This window comes from Canis lupus, chromosome 25 (assembly GCF_048164855.1).
Source record: "Canis lupus baileyi chromosome 25, mCanLup2.hap1, whole genome shotgun sequence".
In the NCBI taxonomy this organism is placed as follows: Eukaryota; Metazoa; Chordata; class Mammalia; order Carnivora; family Canidae; genus Canis; species Canis lupus.
The window spans coordinates 9,650,219-9,665,043 of NC_132862.1; the positions used below are offsets into that span (position 1 = coordinate 9,650,219).

Here is a 14,825-nt window from a genome sequence, read left to right on the forward strand (position 1 = left end):
CAGAGACATAGGCGGAGGGAGAAGCAGGCTCCATCCAGGGAGCCCGATGGGGGACTCAATCCCAGGACCCCGGGATCGCGGCCTGAGCCAAAGGCAGATGCTCAACCACTGAGCCACCCAGGCATCCCTCAGCTTTTTATCGCCTTACCCCAAGTCCTCCTGCTTCCAGTCTGCCCAATCTGTTCTTTCCATGACTCTTGTTCTTCAATCTCTCTGACCCTTCCTTTTCTTTCAATTTGCCAGTCTCCTCCCAGGTTCCAATACTAATTTTTCAATCTAAATGTGACAGCTGTATTTTTTTTGGCAGTGCAGTCAACCCATTTGTTCTACTACCAAAATCCACTTTGAAATATCTCTGTTGGGATCAGTCTGGCAGTTTTTCTTCTCTACTCTCTTTGGAGCTCTTGAGTACTAATTCACTGGGGATATTGGGCCTCTATGTTGTGGTTTTCCATTTTTTACTGGTTTGTCAGTACAAATCGGTAATTCTTTTAAAAGGCCTATGGAGCTCAGATTTTCATTTCCATCGGTGGATATTCCAGCAATCATGCACTACCATCCACTAATTTACTCTTTCACCAATGCCCTCTTTTCCTTCATCAAATGGGCTAGCCTCCTACTTCACAAGGGAAATAGAGGTTCTATTTTGCACAAATTCCCATGGGCTAAAGTCCATAGTCATTATTATGTCATATAGATTTTTCTTATTGTTTGTATAAAAACTACCCATTTCTCAAATACAAGTGCCCATTATCGTGGAGTTTGCTAAAAACAATGTGCTATGGGCAGCCCTGGTGGCTCAGCAGTTGAGTGCCGCCTTCAGCCCAGGGTGTGATCCTGGAGACCCGGGATCGAGTCCCATGTCAGGCTCCCTGCATGGAGCCTGCTTCTCTCTCTGCCTGTGTCTCTGCCTCTCTCTTTCTCTCTTTGTGTGTGTGTGTCTCTCACTAATGAATGAATAAAATCTTTAAAAAAAAAAAAAACAATGTGCTATGGCACTGTGAATGTTGGAGGTAGGAAATAACTAGGGATGGCCCATGAGCATTGGTCTTTTTTTTTTTTAAGATTTTATTTATTCATGAGAAACACAGAGAGGAGAGAGAGAGGTAGAGACACAGGCAGAGGGAGAAGCAGGCTCCATGCAGGGAGCCTGACGTGGGACCCCCGGTCTCCAGGATCACGCCCTGGGCTGAAGGCGGAGCTAAACCGCTGAGCCACCTGGGCTGCCCTTTTTTTTTTTTTTTTTTTTTTTTTTTAAATGAGCATTGGTCTTAAGATCTAGTCTCCAGTATTTCATTGGATGCAGGTATCAATGGGCCAGAGGATTACTCTGCTTTGTAGAAGTCTATGGGAATCTTTAGAGCATTATGAACAGGCCTGTTCACTTTAAGGTCTAAATCCCAAAAGATTTTGTCAGAGAAACTAGACAAGTCCTGAGAAAGACCAGACATTTAAAGTCCATTGCATAGGGTAACTGAACGCCTAGGACTTCCTCAAAGCCCCCAGATATGCTGAGAATTTGCAGGGGAAAAGGGTTAAGATTTCATCTGAGAGCCCAACTTCTCACTCTTATTTCTGTTAATGTGAAGAATAAAGCTTAGATCATAACGAACTCTTGCAACCATGAGCAGATGCAGACAGGTAATTCTAATCTTTGAAGGAAGGAGAACTTTCATGGGATCCAGAATTTCTGCTCGAAGTTCAGACTATAGGTTGCTTGAATAAAGATGCTCCAGTTCATGTGTGTATCCTGCTGGGAAGGTCAAACACTGAGAGATAAGTAGTGTAGATGTAGGATCTGAATCACTGAGTCCTGCGCTGTGTCCTTACACATCATTCCAAGGAAGATATACACACGGTTTCATAGATGGACCCTTTAATACTTACTTAGGAGGTTTACATTCTCAAACTCTTTGCAAATCCTTGGTCCCTAAGTAAGCTTTTTGTCTAGGATGAAGATAGATTAGGACCTACAGCCAGAAAAGCCAGATGGCTTCTATGTGCCCCTTGCTTTAACTCAGCACCAGAATCTCAGTTGTCTACATTTTACCACTCAGAGAAAGTTCACCCTAACTAAGGAGAGGAAGCACATGCCCAAAAACAAGAGAAAAAGCTTTTACCCCAGTGCCTGGAAAAAGCTGATCTAATTCATCCTTTAAAGACCTTGCCAGGCTGAGGGAATGGCCCTGAGAACAAGCTTCAAGTGGAAAGAGAAGCATCTCAGGGTACTTAGTCTTACCCATCTTGTTTTTCTCACCTGCTTTGAATCATGCAGCACATCTCAAAAGATCACCTTGCCATGGCTAGATCTTGGCTCCTTTTCCTAATCATAGGAAAATTTCCCTCACTCACAAACCCATTGTAATACAACAGGCTTTTCAGTGCCTTTGCTCTTGATCCTGGATCCTGACGTGTTCTCAGCAGAGGAATCCAAGGCTCCTTCTGAGACCACTACAGCAAACTCTTACCATTGGCCAGTTCATCACTGGACTGATTTAGAGCTTTGTGAAAGATGGGACATTTCTCTAACACTTGGCACATCGGCCAGTGTAGAATGATCAGAGTCTCATAGGAGTCGATCATTGCCTATTTCTTTATCTCAGGCTCTAGATGGTAGTTTGCCCCTCGGGAAAACTCTAGGATAGTTGCCATTTTTTAATGTCAAGCCAGACTATTACAATGAGATGCAACTCTAATTCTCATGTCTTCCTGTTATGTGAAGTTAGTCTTTTGTTAAAAGAAAAGGTAGTGTTTTATTCTGCAGGTGAAATATTTCTGTAATTTTGAAAAGAGTACTGTTTTACAAAATGGGTTGAAGTTTCTTACCTTCGTGGAAAATCTTCTATGAATTTGAAATTATAATAGCATATATAATTTGATGTCCGCATCTTCAAAGGAATAAAGGAAAAGTTGGGTTTGGAGTACCTTGAACTACACCTTGAAAATGCTAAAGTCATGTATCTGAATTATTTTTAGCATTTTGCAAAGATGGCTGTAGAAATGGAGGAGCTTGTATTGCCGCTAATGTGTGTGCCTGCCCGCAAGGCTTCACCGGGCCCAGCTGTGAAACGGGTAAGAATATCATTGCATCTTCTAGGAAATGAATTTTTACGCCTATGTATAAAGTAATCCATGAGGAAAATAATGTTTCAAGTTTCAAGTGGCTCTCAAAGCATGGCACGATTAATAAGGAAGCGCTGGGAGGGAGGAGGTGGGAACTTTCAGTGATGCGTACTCACTGGGCATTTTCCCAGAGTCATTCTATGGAGGTTTTGCAGCTATAATGACTAGGAGAATATTGAACTTTTAAAGAAAGATATGTGGGATTGGGCAGGATTTTGTGACTTCATACTTCATTTTACTCATTGGGAGCCCATTTTTCCCAGAATCTGGATGACTATATTAAAGCATAGAGTTCAAGTTTATGGCCAGCTCACTTCCTAGGACATACTACGTCCTGCATCCACATTTGAGAATTTTTAATGTTTTTGCCCGGCTCATTCAATATTCATTCATTGTTATTTATTTACAAAATATTTGAAGTTTTCTACTTTCTAATTTCCTCATCCAAGTTCATTCTGAACTCGCTCTTTCTGATGGATACTAATATTAGAAACATAGATATATATGTATTATATATTGCATAATATATATAATTGTACAGTCTGCATATATCTTATGACCCACGCTAAGATATTTTGTCAATTGAAAACACACCATGAGAATATTAGCTCTTAAATTAAAATCAGGTTGATAGTAGTTTTGATTGCTTTGGGTTAGTGGGTTCTAATAGTAGATAACCTCAAAAATTCCATTATTCTCCCAAAGAGAAAGCTGCTGCCTCTAGTGATTGCTGATTGCCATCTTACATTACTTTCCATAAATCTCTATATAATAGATATGGTGCATGTCCTCACTCCACTTACAGAGTCATCTGGTTTAATAAAATGCTGACAGATAAGAATGTGAGACAGAAAGTGTTTGGACCATTTGGGAAGTGAAAATTTCCCTGAATAGGTCTTGTCACTGTGCACAGAAGGATGCCCACAGAAGGGCTTGCATCACTAGATTATTTCTGTCTATAAGTACCTCTAAGCGATATTCTTCAAACTTCAGTGACTATTTGGTTACAAAGGTCTCTAATAGAAAATGGATAGTGGCCATATTGGAAATGCAAGATTCTTAAGGGACTCATTTCCTAAATCAGGAGTTCCAAACCCATTATGCATGTGACTCACCCAGAAGGCTTGTTAAAACTTGTTAAAAATACAGAATTCTAGTAATTAACTATCGTAGGATTTACTAGGTCAAAATCAGGCACTTCTAGTGCAGCGGTTCTGCAATGTTTCTATGCCGTGGCCTCCATCAGTACACCCAAACACATCAAGGTACACTGTGGTCCTCCTGCATGTGTGTGGTGAATGTTTCCTGAATATGGTATTTGGTGCTGTTTCTAGTATAGAGTCTGGATACAGAAATACTGGCTTTTTCAGGACATCTCCATAGTGTGTAATTTTGAAATAAAGGCTGTCCCAGAACATCTGAGATGAATAATGGCCATGCCTAATTCTGCATATCATTCTTCCACTAGAAAAAAATGTTTCATATGAGAGTGTGAAAGTCTGAAATGGAATAAGATTGATCTTAGCAATGTAAAATTTAAAACTAGGGAGTTAAAAATAACCCAATAAATATTTAACTTTTTCTAATTATCTTTGAACGTTCAGTCTATATGAAGGCAATCCCAGACTTCCTCTAAGTAACTGAATATAGCAGCCAAGAGCTTCGAGGACAGAACACATGTGGGTTCAAAATCTAGTCCTACCATTTACTTTTTATATGGCCTTTGGGCAAGTTGCATAACTTCTCAGTCCCTTGTACTATCTATATATCACCTTACTCTTCACAAGTCTCTTTCAAGATAGGTATTACCTCCATTTGTAAACAAAAATATTGGGTTCAGAATGATGAGTTTTTTTTTGGAAGGCTCTAGAGTTAACAGCTGAATACAAAGGTCTTTCTACTTCTAAAGGCAGGTTTTGTTTCTGTTTTTGTTTTTGTTTTAATCTATATCAGCGTTTTTCAAAGTTTCTTCTGAAGTCTTTCTACTGCCAGGAGAGAAAATGTCTTCACTCAGGGCCATCCTGAAAAGGCCCACCACAAGGGTACATAGCATTTCTTCAAAAACTCATGTTAAAAAAAAAAAAAACTCATGTTTTTCCCTAAAAATTCATTCATTTCTATTCCATAATATATGAAAATATTTAACTTACTTAGTACCGTTGAGTTAAGTTGGTGCTTTAAGACATGGGTAATAGTTTGTCTCTGTCTTCTAGCATCTCCTGGCCTAATACCACATTTCACTATTTAAGAAGCAAGGCATTCCAGTCTCCTTCCTGAGGAGTTGTAATGATAATATTTGCCTCAAAGTATCTGTCCGAGTTATTACTCCAGGTTAGATCCTAATGTCCCTTCTAGCACCATCACTTTCGTTGACATAGTTATAGACAGAAGTTGTGCCTTTTAAAAAATAAATTTAGAGGAGAACCACATGAAATAATCTGTTCACCCATTTATTCAACAAACATTTATTTAGCATCTTTTATATGCTGAGCACTGATCTAGAAACAGGGTCTAGCAGTGAACAAAACTGAGGTCTAATCTGCATGGAAATTATATTCCAGTTGAGTTAGAGGGTCTAAAGTAGGAAAGTGAATAAATACATAAAATACTATAGATATTTTAGGGTAATATAGTTGCTGTAATAGGTAATATAGTTGCTGTAAAGAAAACTAAAGGAGATAGTGTAAAATTATTTTTATTAACCTATGGCTCTTACATATGAGAGGTATTGTTATTATTGGTATTTACTTCATTAATAAAGGTAACTAACATCAGGTTCTAGATCAAGTCACAAAATCTCAGTGACTATTTCAAAAAGTGTTTGCTCACTCGCATCTCAGTTTGATATGTCAAATGTGGTGGTGGGGAGGGTTCAGGGGCATTATGATTAGGCCTGCTTAAGCCAGGCTCCTGGCTGTTGCCATTTGATGAAGAAGTCATGCCCAGCACAGACATTTTATTGCCACAGAGAAGAGGACCGCAGAGAAAGCATGGAGAATATACCCCAACTGGTACCGCCTCAGACCAGAAATGACATACATGTCCCTTCCTCTCACATACCATTGGTAAGAACTCATCACATGGACTTGAGGGGATTGAAAAATGTAGTTGAGCTGAATATCCAGGAAAATTAAACTGGTTCGTGATTATTAGGCCAGTTTTTTGCCATATCTTCTGGCTAGCATTGCTGGTACTATTTAAACAATCAAACCATTTTTTAACATTGTCTCATCTAATCAGGTGGAAGAACTGAGTTACTTCCTTTTCAACCACTGCCTTCTTTCCACCTCTGGTGGGGATCCTTAACTTGGAATTTCTGAACCTCTGCAGGTCTCTGGATGGACTTTGGGGGTCCATGAAGTCCCTGAATATATATGTATGTGTACATTTTTCTGCAGAAAGAATTCAGAGCTTTTAAAGATAGCATAGGAGTTCTATAATTTCTAAATAGTTAAAACCACTAGGAAGAGAATATTCCATGATTTATAAGGAGAACTTCCACCACCTGTGGAAGGTGATCCAGATGCAAATATCCAGTATCTTCTAGTATGTTTCTTTGGGGCTTAAATCTCAAGACCCCACACTGAACACATCATTTCAATGACTCTTGGCTTACCTCTTCTCCCTCTTCTATTAACAAACCCTGGTTCTTCACTTCTAGTCTTTATTTACCAAGTTTCATTGGCCAGTGAAGAAAGAATCACCCACCTCTTATCCCCTTTCATCTTCCATCAAGTCCTTTTGATTCTCTTCACTAGGGTCTATTTCTTTGCCTTCTGGCTGGTACTTCAGTAGTTCGGGGCTCTCGGGTATATCTCTCTCCAGTCAATTCTCCATAGAGTATCTGAGCACAAATATCTGACCTCACATTTCTTGACATGACCTGTATGGCCCTTCAAGATTTGTCTCCTGATTATCTACCCAGCTTTCACCCTCTTGTCTTTCCGTCTCTTCACCTCATTTACAGCCCTAGGCGTTGAGTCTCATGGGGGTGAAGTATGTATCTTGTTCATTTATGAATCTTCAAAACATATTGGTGAATAAATAAAGACATACATGAGTGGCCAATTAAATGAGGAGGTAAAAGATGATGTGGCTGCATACATATTTGCTGGACTTTATTGTACATTGGTTTAAAGAGGCCTTCAGGGTCATCTGGTCCTAAACTTTCATATGGCAGATGACATAATCAAGGCACAGAAGGGTGAAGTGACTTATATAAGGTGTTTCATTATAGATACTGATCTGCAATTTAGAACTCAGGTCTCTGATTCAAAGTCTAGTGTTTCTCTTTTCCTTCCTTCCTCCCTCCCTTCCTTCCTTCTTCCTTCCTTCCTTCCTTCCTTCCTTTTCCCCCCTTCCTTCCTTCCTCCTTCCCTCCCTCCTTCCCTCCCTCCCTCCCTCCCTCCCTCCCTCCCTTCTTCCTTCCTTCCTTCCTTCCTTCCTTCCTTCCTTCCTTCCTTCCTTCCTTCCTTCCTTCCTTTTTCCCTTCCTTCCTATTCCATGCTGTATGATCTGGAATTTATCCAATTACCTCTCATGAGGTCTGTTCTTTTTGTTTTCCCCACCCCTTCAACTGCCAAATAATTCTGTTGTCTTCATCAGTGAAGACCACAGCAGCTTTTCTCTCCCAAGGTAGAGAAAGCATCAAGACTGTCAAGATTTTATCTAAATTTTGGCCTGCTAGAGCTAGATGGTGCCTGATAGCTTAGAAAAGAGACTAATTCCTGGCCCCAGTGGCCCTCTGTTGAGCCCTCACAATGGTATTGCTGAGCAGGAAGTAATAGGATTTACTAGTTTCTTGAAAGACAATCTTAATGTGCATGACATTTACCAACCCTTGTTACTCTGTTGAGGTCCCCCCAGCCCCCCTCCCTAATTTATTGAGTCTATTTATAAATTATCTTACTGAAATGGTTGAATCCTTTTACCAACTTCACAAAGAGGCTGCTATGTGTATTTTCTACTGAGCAAAATTAATTTTTCATGGCCTTCTTTTTTAGCCACTGTGTAAAATCACCCACATGTACAGCATAACTTCATTTTTAATTAAACATCCTAATATTCTATCAGGTGTTTAACTTGGATTTAGCAGGGTGATTATTTCTTGGATAACTCAATAAAATGTATTAGAAATCTCTATGCAGAGGTTTCACAGCTCTCTCATTGCCATCCTGTATTTGTTGCACAATCACTAAACCTCAGCAAACATGTGTCTGATGACCTCATTAAATATGCAAAGCTGTCTTAGTATACTAAAAGTAAATCTTTTAGTCATGATTTACAGCATAACTCGAAGAGATGTGACAGTCCCCTATAAGTAACTGCCGACTTAAATCAAATTAAAATGTTTATAACTGGGGAAAAGTTGGGATCAAATGGCAATGCTAAAAAAGATAGGCTGTAATAGCAAAGAAGAGGAGATTAGACATTTTGGTGATAAATGGCTTCTTTTTTTTCTGTGTGTAAAATAATGGGTTTCTTTGCCACAGATCAAAACATGGAGATGAGATTTTAATTATTTTTAGTGAGTAGTTAAATGAATATAAATTCAGGTTGCATTCCTAAGTGTTTATGTAGCTTTTTAATATCTGTAGTTTCAAAATGATAAAATTAAGCATGAGGCATATATGAATGTTGCTTTACTTCAAAGGTAACTATAAACTGCTGGAGGTTGATTGATTTTTAAAAGTCTACATTATTACTGTTATAGTGTAGGTAATCAAAAATCCGTTAATTCATTTATAGTAACAAAGTTATTTTGTTAGTTGTATGTACAGTTAGCATTTATTATTAATGTCAAATTGTGTTATATTTCCTGATATGGTTAAATTAGCACATTTTTCACCATTAAAGGAATATATTGATTCAATTTCATGATCATGTAGCTTTCTTTTAAAGGAATATTTTTCAGAAGCTTACATTATTTTATGTCATTTCACATAGGAAGAAAAAAACTTCAAAGCAAGAGAAAATTCAAAACATTTCTGGTATAGCATACTTTTTTTTTTTTTTACCAAGATGATTCAAAGCAAAATTCCATCACCAAATGTGTATCTTTTTGTGGGAGGACAATTTTAGGAAGAATTTTGAGATAATATGGTTAATAAGGAAAGAAAAACTTTAGATACCTTTGTTTTATCAATACAGGTGATGGTTTTTAGTATTATTTTGAATTCATTTTTTTCTAGCTAAACAAATACAAATTTTATATGCAAAAAAACTATTCAATAAACTTTATTGTAATAAAGAAAACCCAGGATGAAGGAAGTTCAGCTTCTGATCCTTCACGGTGTCTATTGAAGTCACTTTTCCAGATTTGAATTTCTGAAGGGGAGAGACAAGACTCAGAGCTGATCATTTGGTGGTTTTCATAATGTGGGATCCTATACCCATGGACGGATCTGTTACCTTGCTTAAGATAGACTCTCCAGTCATACTTCTTGAGATGCTTCTGGTCTTTAAACCTGCTATCTAATGATAAAAGTGATTGAATCATATTTGATGAATGAGTGTGTTTTAATGAACCTTGGATAAATTAGGGATTTAGATCTCAATGTGATATTTTTCTTGTTATAAATTTTTTTTTAAAAAAAAGGAGAAGAAACCAAAGAACTCTCACTGAAGGCTTTTTGACCATGTACTGAGTATGAATTAACTTGGGTATTTAATATCTATCTTCTCTTTATGTCGGCAATCCTTAACCTTTTCAAAATAACCCTTGAATTGATTAATATTATGCCAAACCCTGAGCTTCCTGGAAGCACTTAACATAGTGGTTTAGAATATTAAAAACTGAAGTCAGAGACACATGAATCGGCATGAGTCCTAGCTCTACTGTTGACTAGCTGTGTGATCTATTCTGTTATTTCATTTTTCTATGTCTTAATTTTTGTATGTATGAAATGGATGATAATATCTATCTCATGGGTTTATTCTAGAAATTAAATAATGTAAGCAAGGCATACAGCATCATTCTGGAATGTGATAAGTACTCAATAAATGATATCTGATGTGATTGTATTATACATTTTAAGTAAAATTTTATGTATAGAACTGTTTGAAGCTTTGGAATCCATTGCATTAGCTGGAGATACCCTGAGATATTATAAATAAGGGTTAGGATTAAGAAACAATTCTAGTTTTCTTGATTCACTTATAAACCAACTTTAAGTATAGTTTTACTAATTTAGCAATTTGCGTTCTTTACATTTACTTAAAATTGCTTTATTTTGATTCCAATGCATATCTTAAAAATTAATGTTTTATGGAAATCTAAGTCTTTGTACTATTCAAAAAGTAGTTAAAAGTTCTTAGTGTTAAATCTCAAAGTCATTTTTCCAAGTCCTTCAGGTTAATTGGAAAAAATCTTACTCTTTCCATGTATCAGTCATGTATAATAGATAACAATTCTGATGGGGAAATATTTCAGACTCTTTTATTGTAAGGCCTACCTAATTAACATTGGAAATGAGTACATATCATGGAGTTAATATAAGGGGAAAAAATAACTTCAAGCTGTTAGAGGGCAGTTCTCCAAGAAAAAAAGCCTGATGGAATTATTTGGGAATTTGGAAAAGATCTTCAGTTTTGCTTTAAAAATATTGATAATTTTTTTCAGTGAGTCAATTATGAATATAACATATTATAATATACCCTTGAATTCCTAAGATTCATTCCCCCTTCTTATTTTTTATTACTCAAAACAAACCAAATAAAGTTATTTTTATATTTTTAGTTGCTATTATTCTAAAATTAATCAACTGATAGTTCGTTAAGAATTTCAACAAGTAGTATATGCACATAGTATAAAATTTAAAAGGACAAAGAGCATATAATGAAAAGTAAATTTTCTTTATACCCTTTTACCAATCATTGCTTCTTCCTACACTTAACAATATATCTTGGAACTCATACTATCACTATATCCTCATTAGACAGAGTGATTTAAATAAGAAAGCCAGGCTTATCAGAGCAGATTTTAATCTGTACCTCTGTGGTTGCCAATAAGAATCCACATTTTGGGGACCAGATCTTTCTCTTCCTTTGGGCACCCCCATACTTTGATTGGAAATGTTCTGTAATTTTCTTATTCATAAATTCCAAATTTTTTTACATAGATAAACTGATGAACTTTTATTCATTAGAAGTATGATAGTAGGACAGAATTCATATCCTGAGAAGACATGTGAACATGATAAAGACATGAAAGTTATCAGGGTCCTAGTCTTCTTTAATCCAGAATATCTCAAAGATACAACATTTAATTCACACTCAGATTATTTTTGCTTTTTGCATTCTCTTTCTACCTTCTGTGCTTTGTTTCTTTCTTCCTGAAGGACCTCCTTTAGTACCCTCTCAGGGTGGGTCTGTTAGTGGCAAACTCTCACTTTGGTCTGAAATGGGCTTTATGCCATTTTTGCTCTTAGGTTAGTTAGGTGTCGATTTCTAGCTTGCTCTCCCTCTAGAACACTGTGAAGGAGGTATCCCATTGCTTTTCAGGCCTCTGAGGCTTCTGTGTAGAAGTCGACTGTCAGTTCGATTGCAATTCATTTGAAAATCCTTTTTTGTCTAATTGCTTTTAAGATCACCTTTTCCCTGGGGTTTGTGGTTTCACAAATGCTTTGTGCCTGGAGTTGAATTTATATTTATTTATCTTGCCTGGGGATCCTTTAGATTATTGAATTGAAGGAATCATCTTTTTTATCCATTTTGGAAAACACAGTCCTTATCTCCTTAAGCATTGTTTCTCTCTCGTTCTCTTTATTCCTCCTCTTGGCTTTCCTCTTGGATATATGTAGGCTCTTATCTTTCTGTATTTCTTCAACTTTCTTTGGTATTTTCCATCTCTTTATCTCTCAGTGCTGTGCCCTTTGTGCTTTCTTCATATCTATCCCCTAGTCTATCAGTTATCTGCTCAGCTTTTCTAATCCTTTGTTTAGCTGATCCATTGATTTTTTTTTTTTTTTTTAGTTCAATAACTATCTTTTTCACTTCTAAGAGTACTCTTTTTCAAATTTTTGGTACTTTTCCCCTTTGTTCATAGCCTTGTGATTTTTCATGCCTTCTTTTATGTCTTTTAACAATTTTAAACATGCTTATTTACATTGTCATCTGTATCACATTGTTCTATCATCTGAGTTTAAGGGGATCTAAATCTGCCTTTTATTATGCTTGCTGACTATTGCCCCTGATGCAGTGTTTCCTCTTGTGTTTTGTGCTTTTGATGTCTACTGTTACCTTCATTGAAGATTTACCCGTAAAACCTGAGGTCTTTTCCCTCCAGAGAAATCTTGCTTTTGCCTCCCAGGTATGTAAGGAATATTACAATTGATGTTTGTGTCAATTTCCTTGCCAGGTAATATACACACTAGTGACAGAAATTGAAATCTCGTAACTCTTTAAGAGAAACGTTTTTTTCTCCCCACCTGAATATAGGCAAAAATAGTGTCTCCTCCTAATCTCTTGTGATAGTGGGTGTTTTGTGTGTGTGTTTCTATCCTATACTTAAACTCATGCAGAACTGTTCAAGGAAGTCTTAGACCTTGTATGGGACCAGGTCCTCTCTGCTCTCACATGTGAGAGTCCAGATCTGGTGTTCAGCTTCCTCATGAGCTATATAGGAATTTCCATTTTTTTAAATGAGCTGACTTATGAATTTAATATAATATATTTTTAAGCCATGTGTTTGTAGAAAGGTTTTCAGGTTATGCAGTTCTCAATATTGCTGGAATTAGAAAGAAAGTTACATAAGTATGATATTGTTGATGCTGCTGGGAGTGAGAAATTCTAGTCACTCATAAATCTTCAGTGAGGGGAAATGCATGGTGGTTATATGAATATGGGGTGGAATAAGGGGAGAAACGATGATAAGAGGACTAACTTTATGGAATTCAATAGGAATGGAGCTGGGATGTGGCTGCTTCTTTCTCTTCCCTAAATTTCTGATGTTCCTGAGAAGAGTCTGTACTTTTTCCTAAAGGGTCCTCATCAATGGTTAGTCTCCATTTCATTCTTCATGTAAGCTTTGTGGAAGAAGCCACTGAGATATATACTTTTTTTCATAACAATCATCTTTATCTGCTTATTGGTGACTGTTTTGGGGGGCCCCTAGGTGGTGCAGTCAGTTAAGCCTCCAACTTTTGGTTTTGGTTCAGATTGTATTCCCAGAGTCATGAGATGGAGCCCCACATCAGCCTCTGTGCTCAGTGCAGAGTGTGCTTGAGATTCTCTCCCCTCCCCACTTGTGCTCTCTCTCTAAAATAAATAAATCTTTAAAAAAAAAAACTCACTGTTTTTTGAGAGACTACAATATATTCTAGGTAATTTTTTAAAGATTTAAATGAAAATATGGTCTACAAGGGTTAAACATCAAAATGGGTATAGAGTCAAGTCAAAGAAGTGAATCAGATTTACAAATAACATGATTTGTGGAGGGTAGTTAATAGGACAGAAGACAGAACAAAGATCCAAAGTTATTCAGATTCCAGGAACAATGGGATTAAATTAACACTATGACATGTAACACACGTATGAAAGTACCTTCTGTAGTCGTCCTGTCCATTAAGACTACACTGCTTCTACTAGTATTTTATTTTTAGATTCCTAATTCTTATCTCTTACATCTTGGATCTATGTTCATTATGTCTTTCGCCATACCCTTGTTTTTCTTCTTTTCCTCGGTTGCCTTCCCCTCCTCCCCTTTTACTTGGTCCCTCCCACTGGAGCATGGGCTCCTTGAGAGTCGAGGTGAAACCTACAATTTTGTCTTTCTCATAGGACTTAGCATCACATTTTACATCTAGTAGGCAGGCAATGAATATTAATGAAATATAAGTGCACCTTTGCCTTTGGGTTAAAAAAACAATTATACAAGATAGAGAACTTTAATAGTTTCATGCTTTACTTGACTGCTGATTCCAAGCATGATCCAAAGTAAAATGCATATTTAGCCTGTGCTAGTACAGAGTATACAAAACAATATAAGTAATAGTCTCCCTGAATTCTATACACTTAATCCACAATGGGATGTTGTGTTCACTTTGGCCAACAGATTTTAAGAGGTTACTGGCAAATGGGAGTGTGATCAGGGAAAAGTTAGCTGGGAGATGGAAGTTGTTGTGGATAGTAGAAGAGGATAGTTGAATAAACCTGAATAAACCAAGAACCGAAATAAAGAAGAAAACTAAAAGGCAGCATGAAAATACCCTCAAATACACGAAGGGCTAAACTAGTGTGAGGATTTTGAATTAGGTTCTTGTGTAGCTCTAGTGTGTGCAAAACTAGTAAATTAACCAGCAGCTTCAAGTAAATATGCTGATCACAAGAACCAGATGAAAATGGGACGCACCAGCCTGCATGTTCAAATAGAATCTAGATGACCAGATGTTAGGAAACATAGGGCCCATGGGATTTACCCACCGGATCTAGATGGCCTAGTTTGTGGAGGTAATCTAGGACTCTTGTTTCAATTTTTCATAATAGTAGCTATTTTAAACTGTATGTCTAAGGATACTTCCTTTAATAATAAAGAGGTAGTGTAGCTTGATATTTAAGAATTTGAGAAGGGGCTGCGAAGATGACTCTCTAGGTATAATTACAAGCTCTCCCACTGACTGCCTTTGTGGACTGGGACAAATCACTTAATTTTGTGTGTCTCAGTTTCTTTGTTTTAAAATGGAATGATAAGAATACCTATTTTA

General features: G+C 37.1%; 1 protein-coding gene across 2 annotated transcripts in view; it reads left to right on the forward strand.

Moving 5' to 3' along the window:
• NELL2 (neural EGFL like 2) overlaps nucleotides 1–14,825 on the forward strand; it is a 381,434-nt gene that overhangs the window by 283,446 nt on the left and 83,163 nt on the right. For both annotated transcript variants that reach the window (XM_072798247.1, XM_072798246.1), the window contains exon 16: nucleotides 2,977–3,072. In XM_072798247.1, the coding sequence (XP_072654348.1) occupies nucleotides 2,977–3,072 (96 nt within the window). The remainder of the gene's footprint in view (nucleotides 1–2,976; nucleotides 3,073–14,825) is intronic.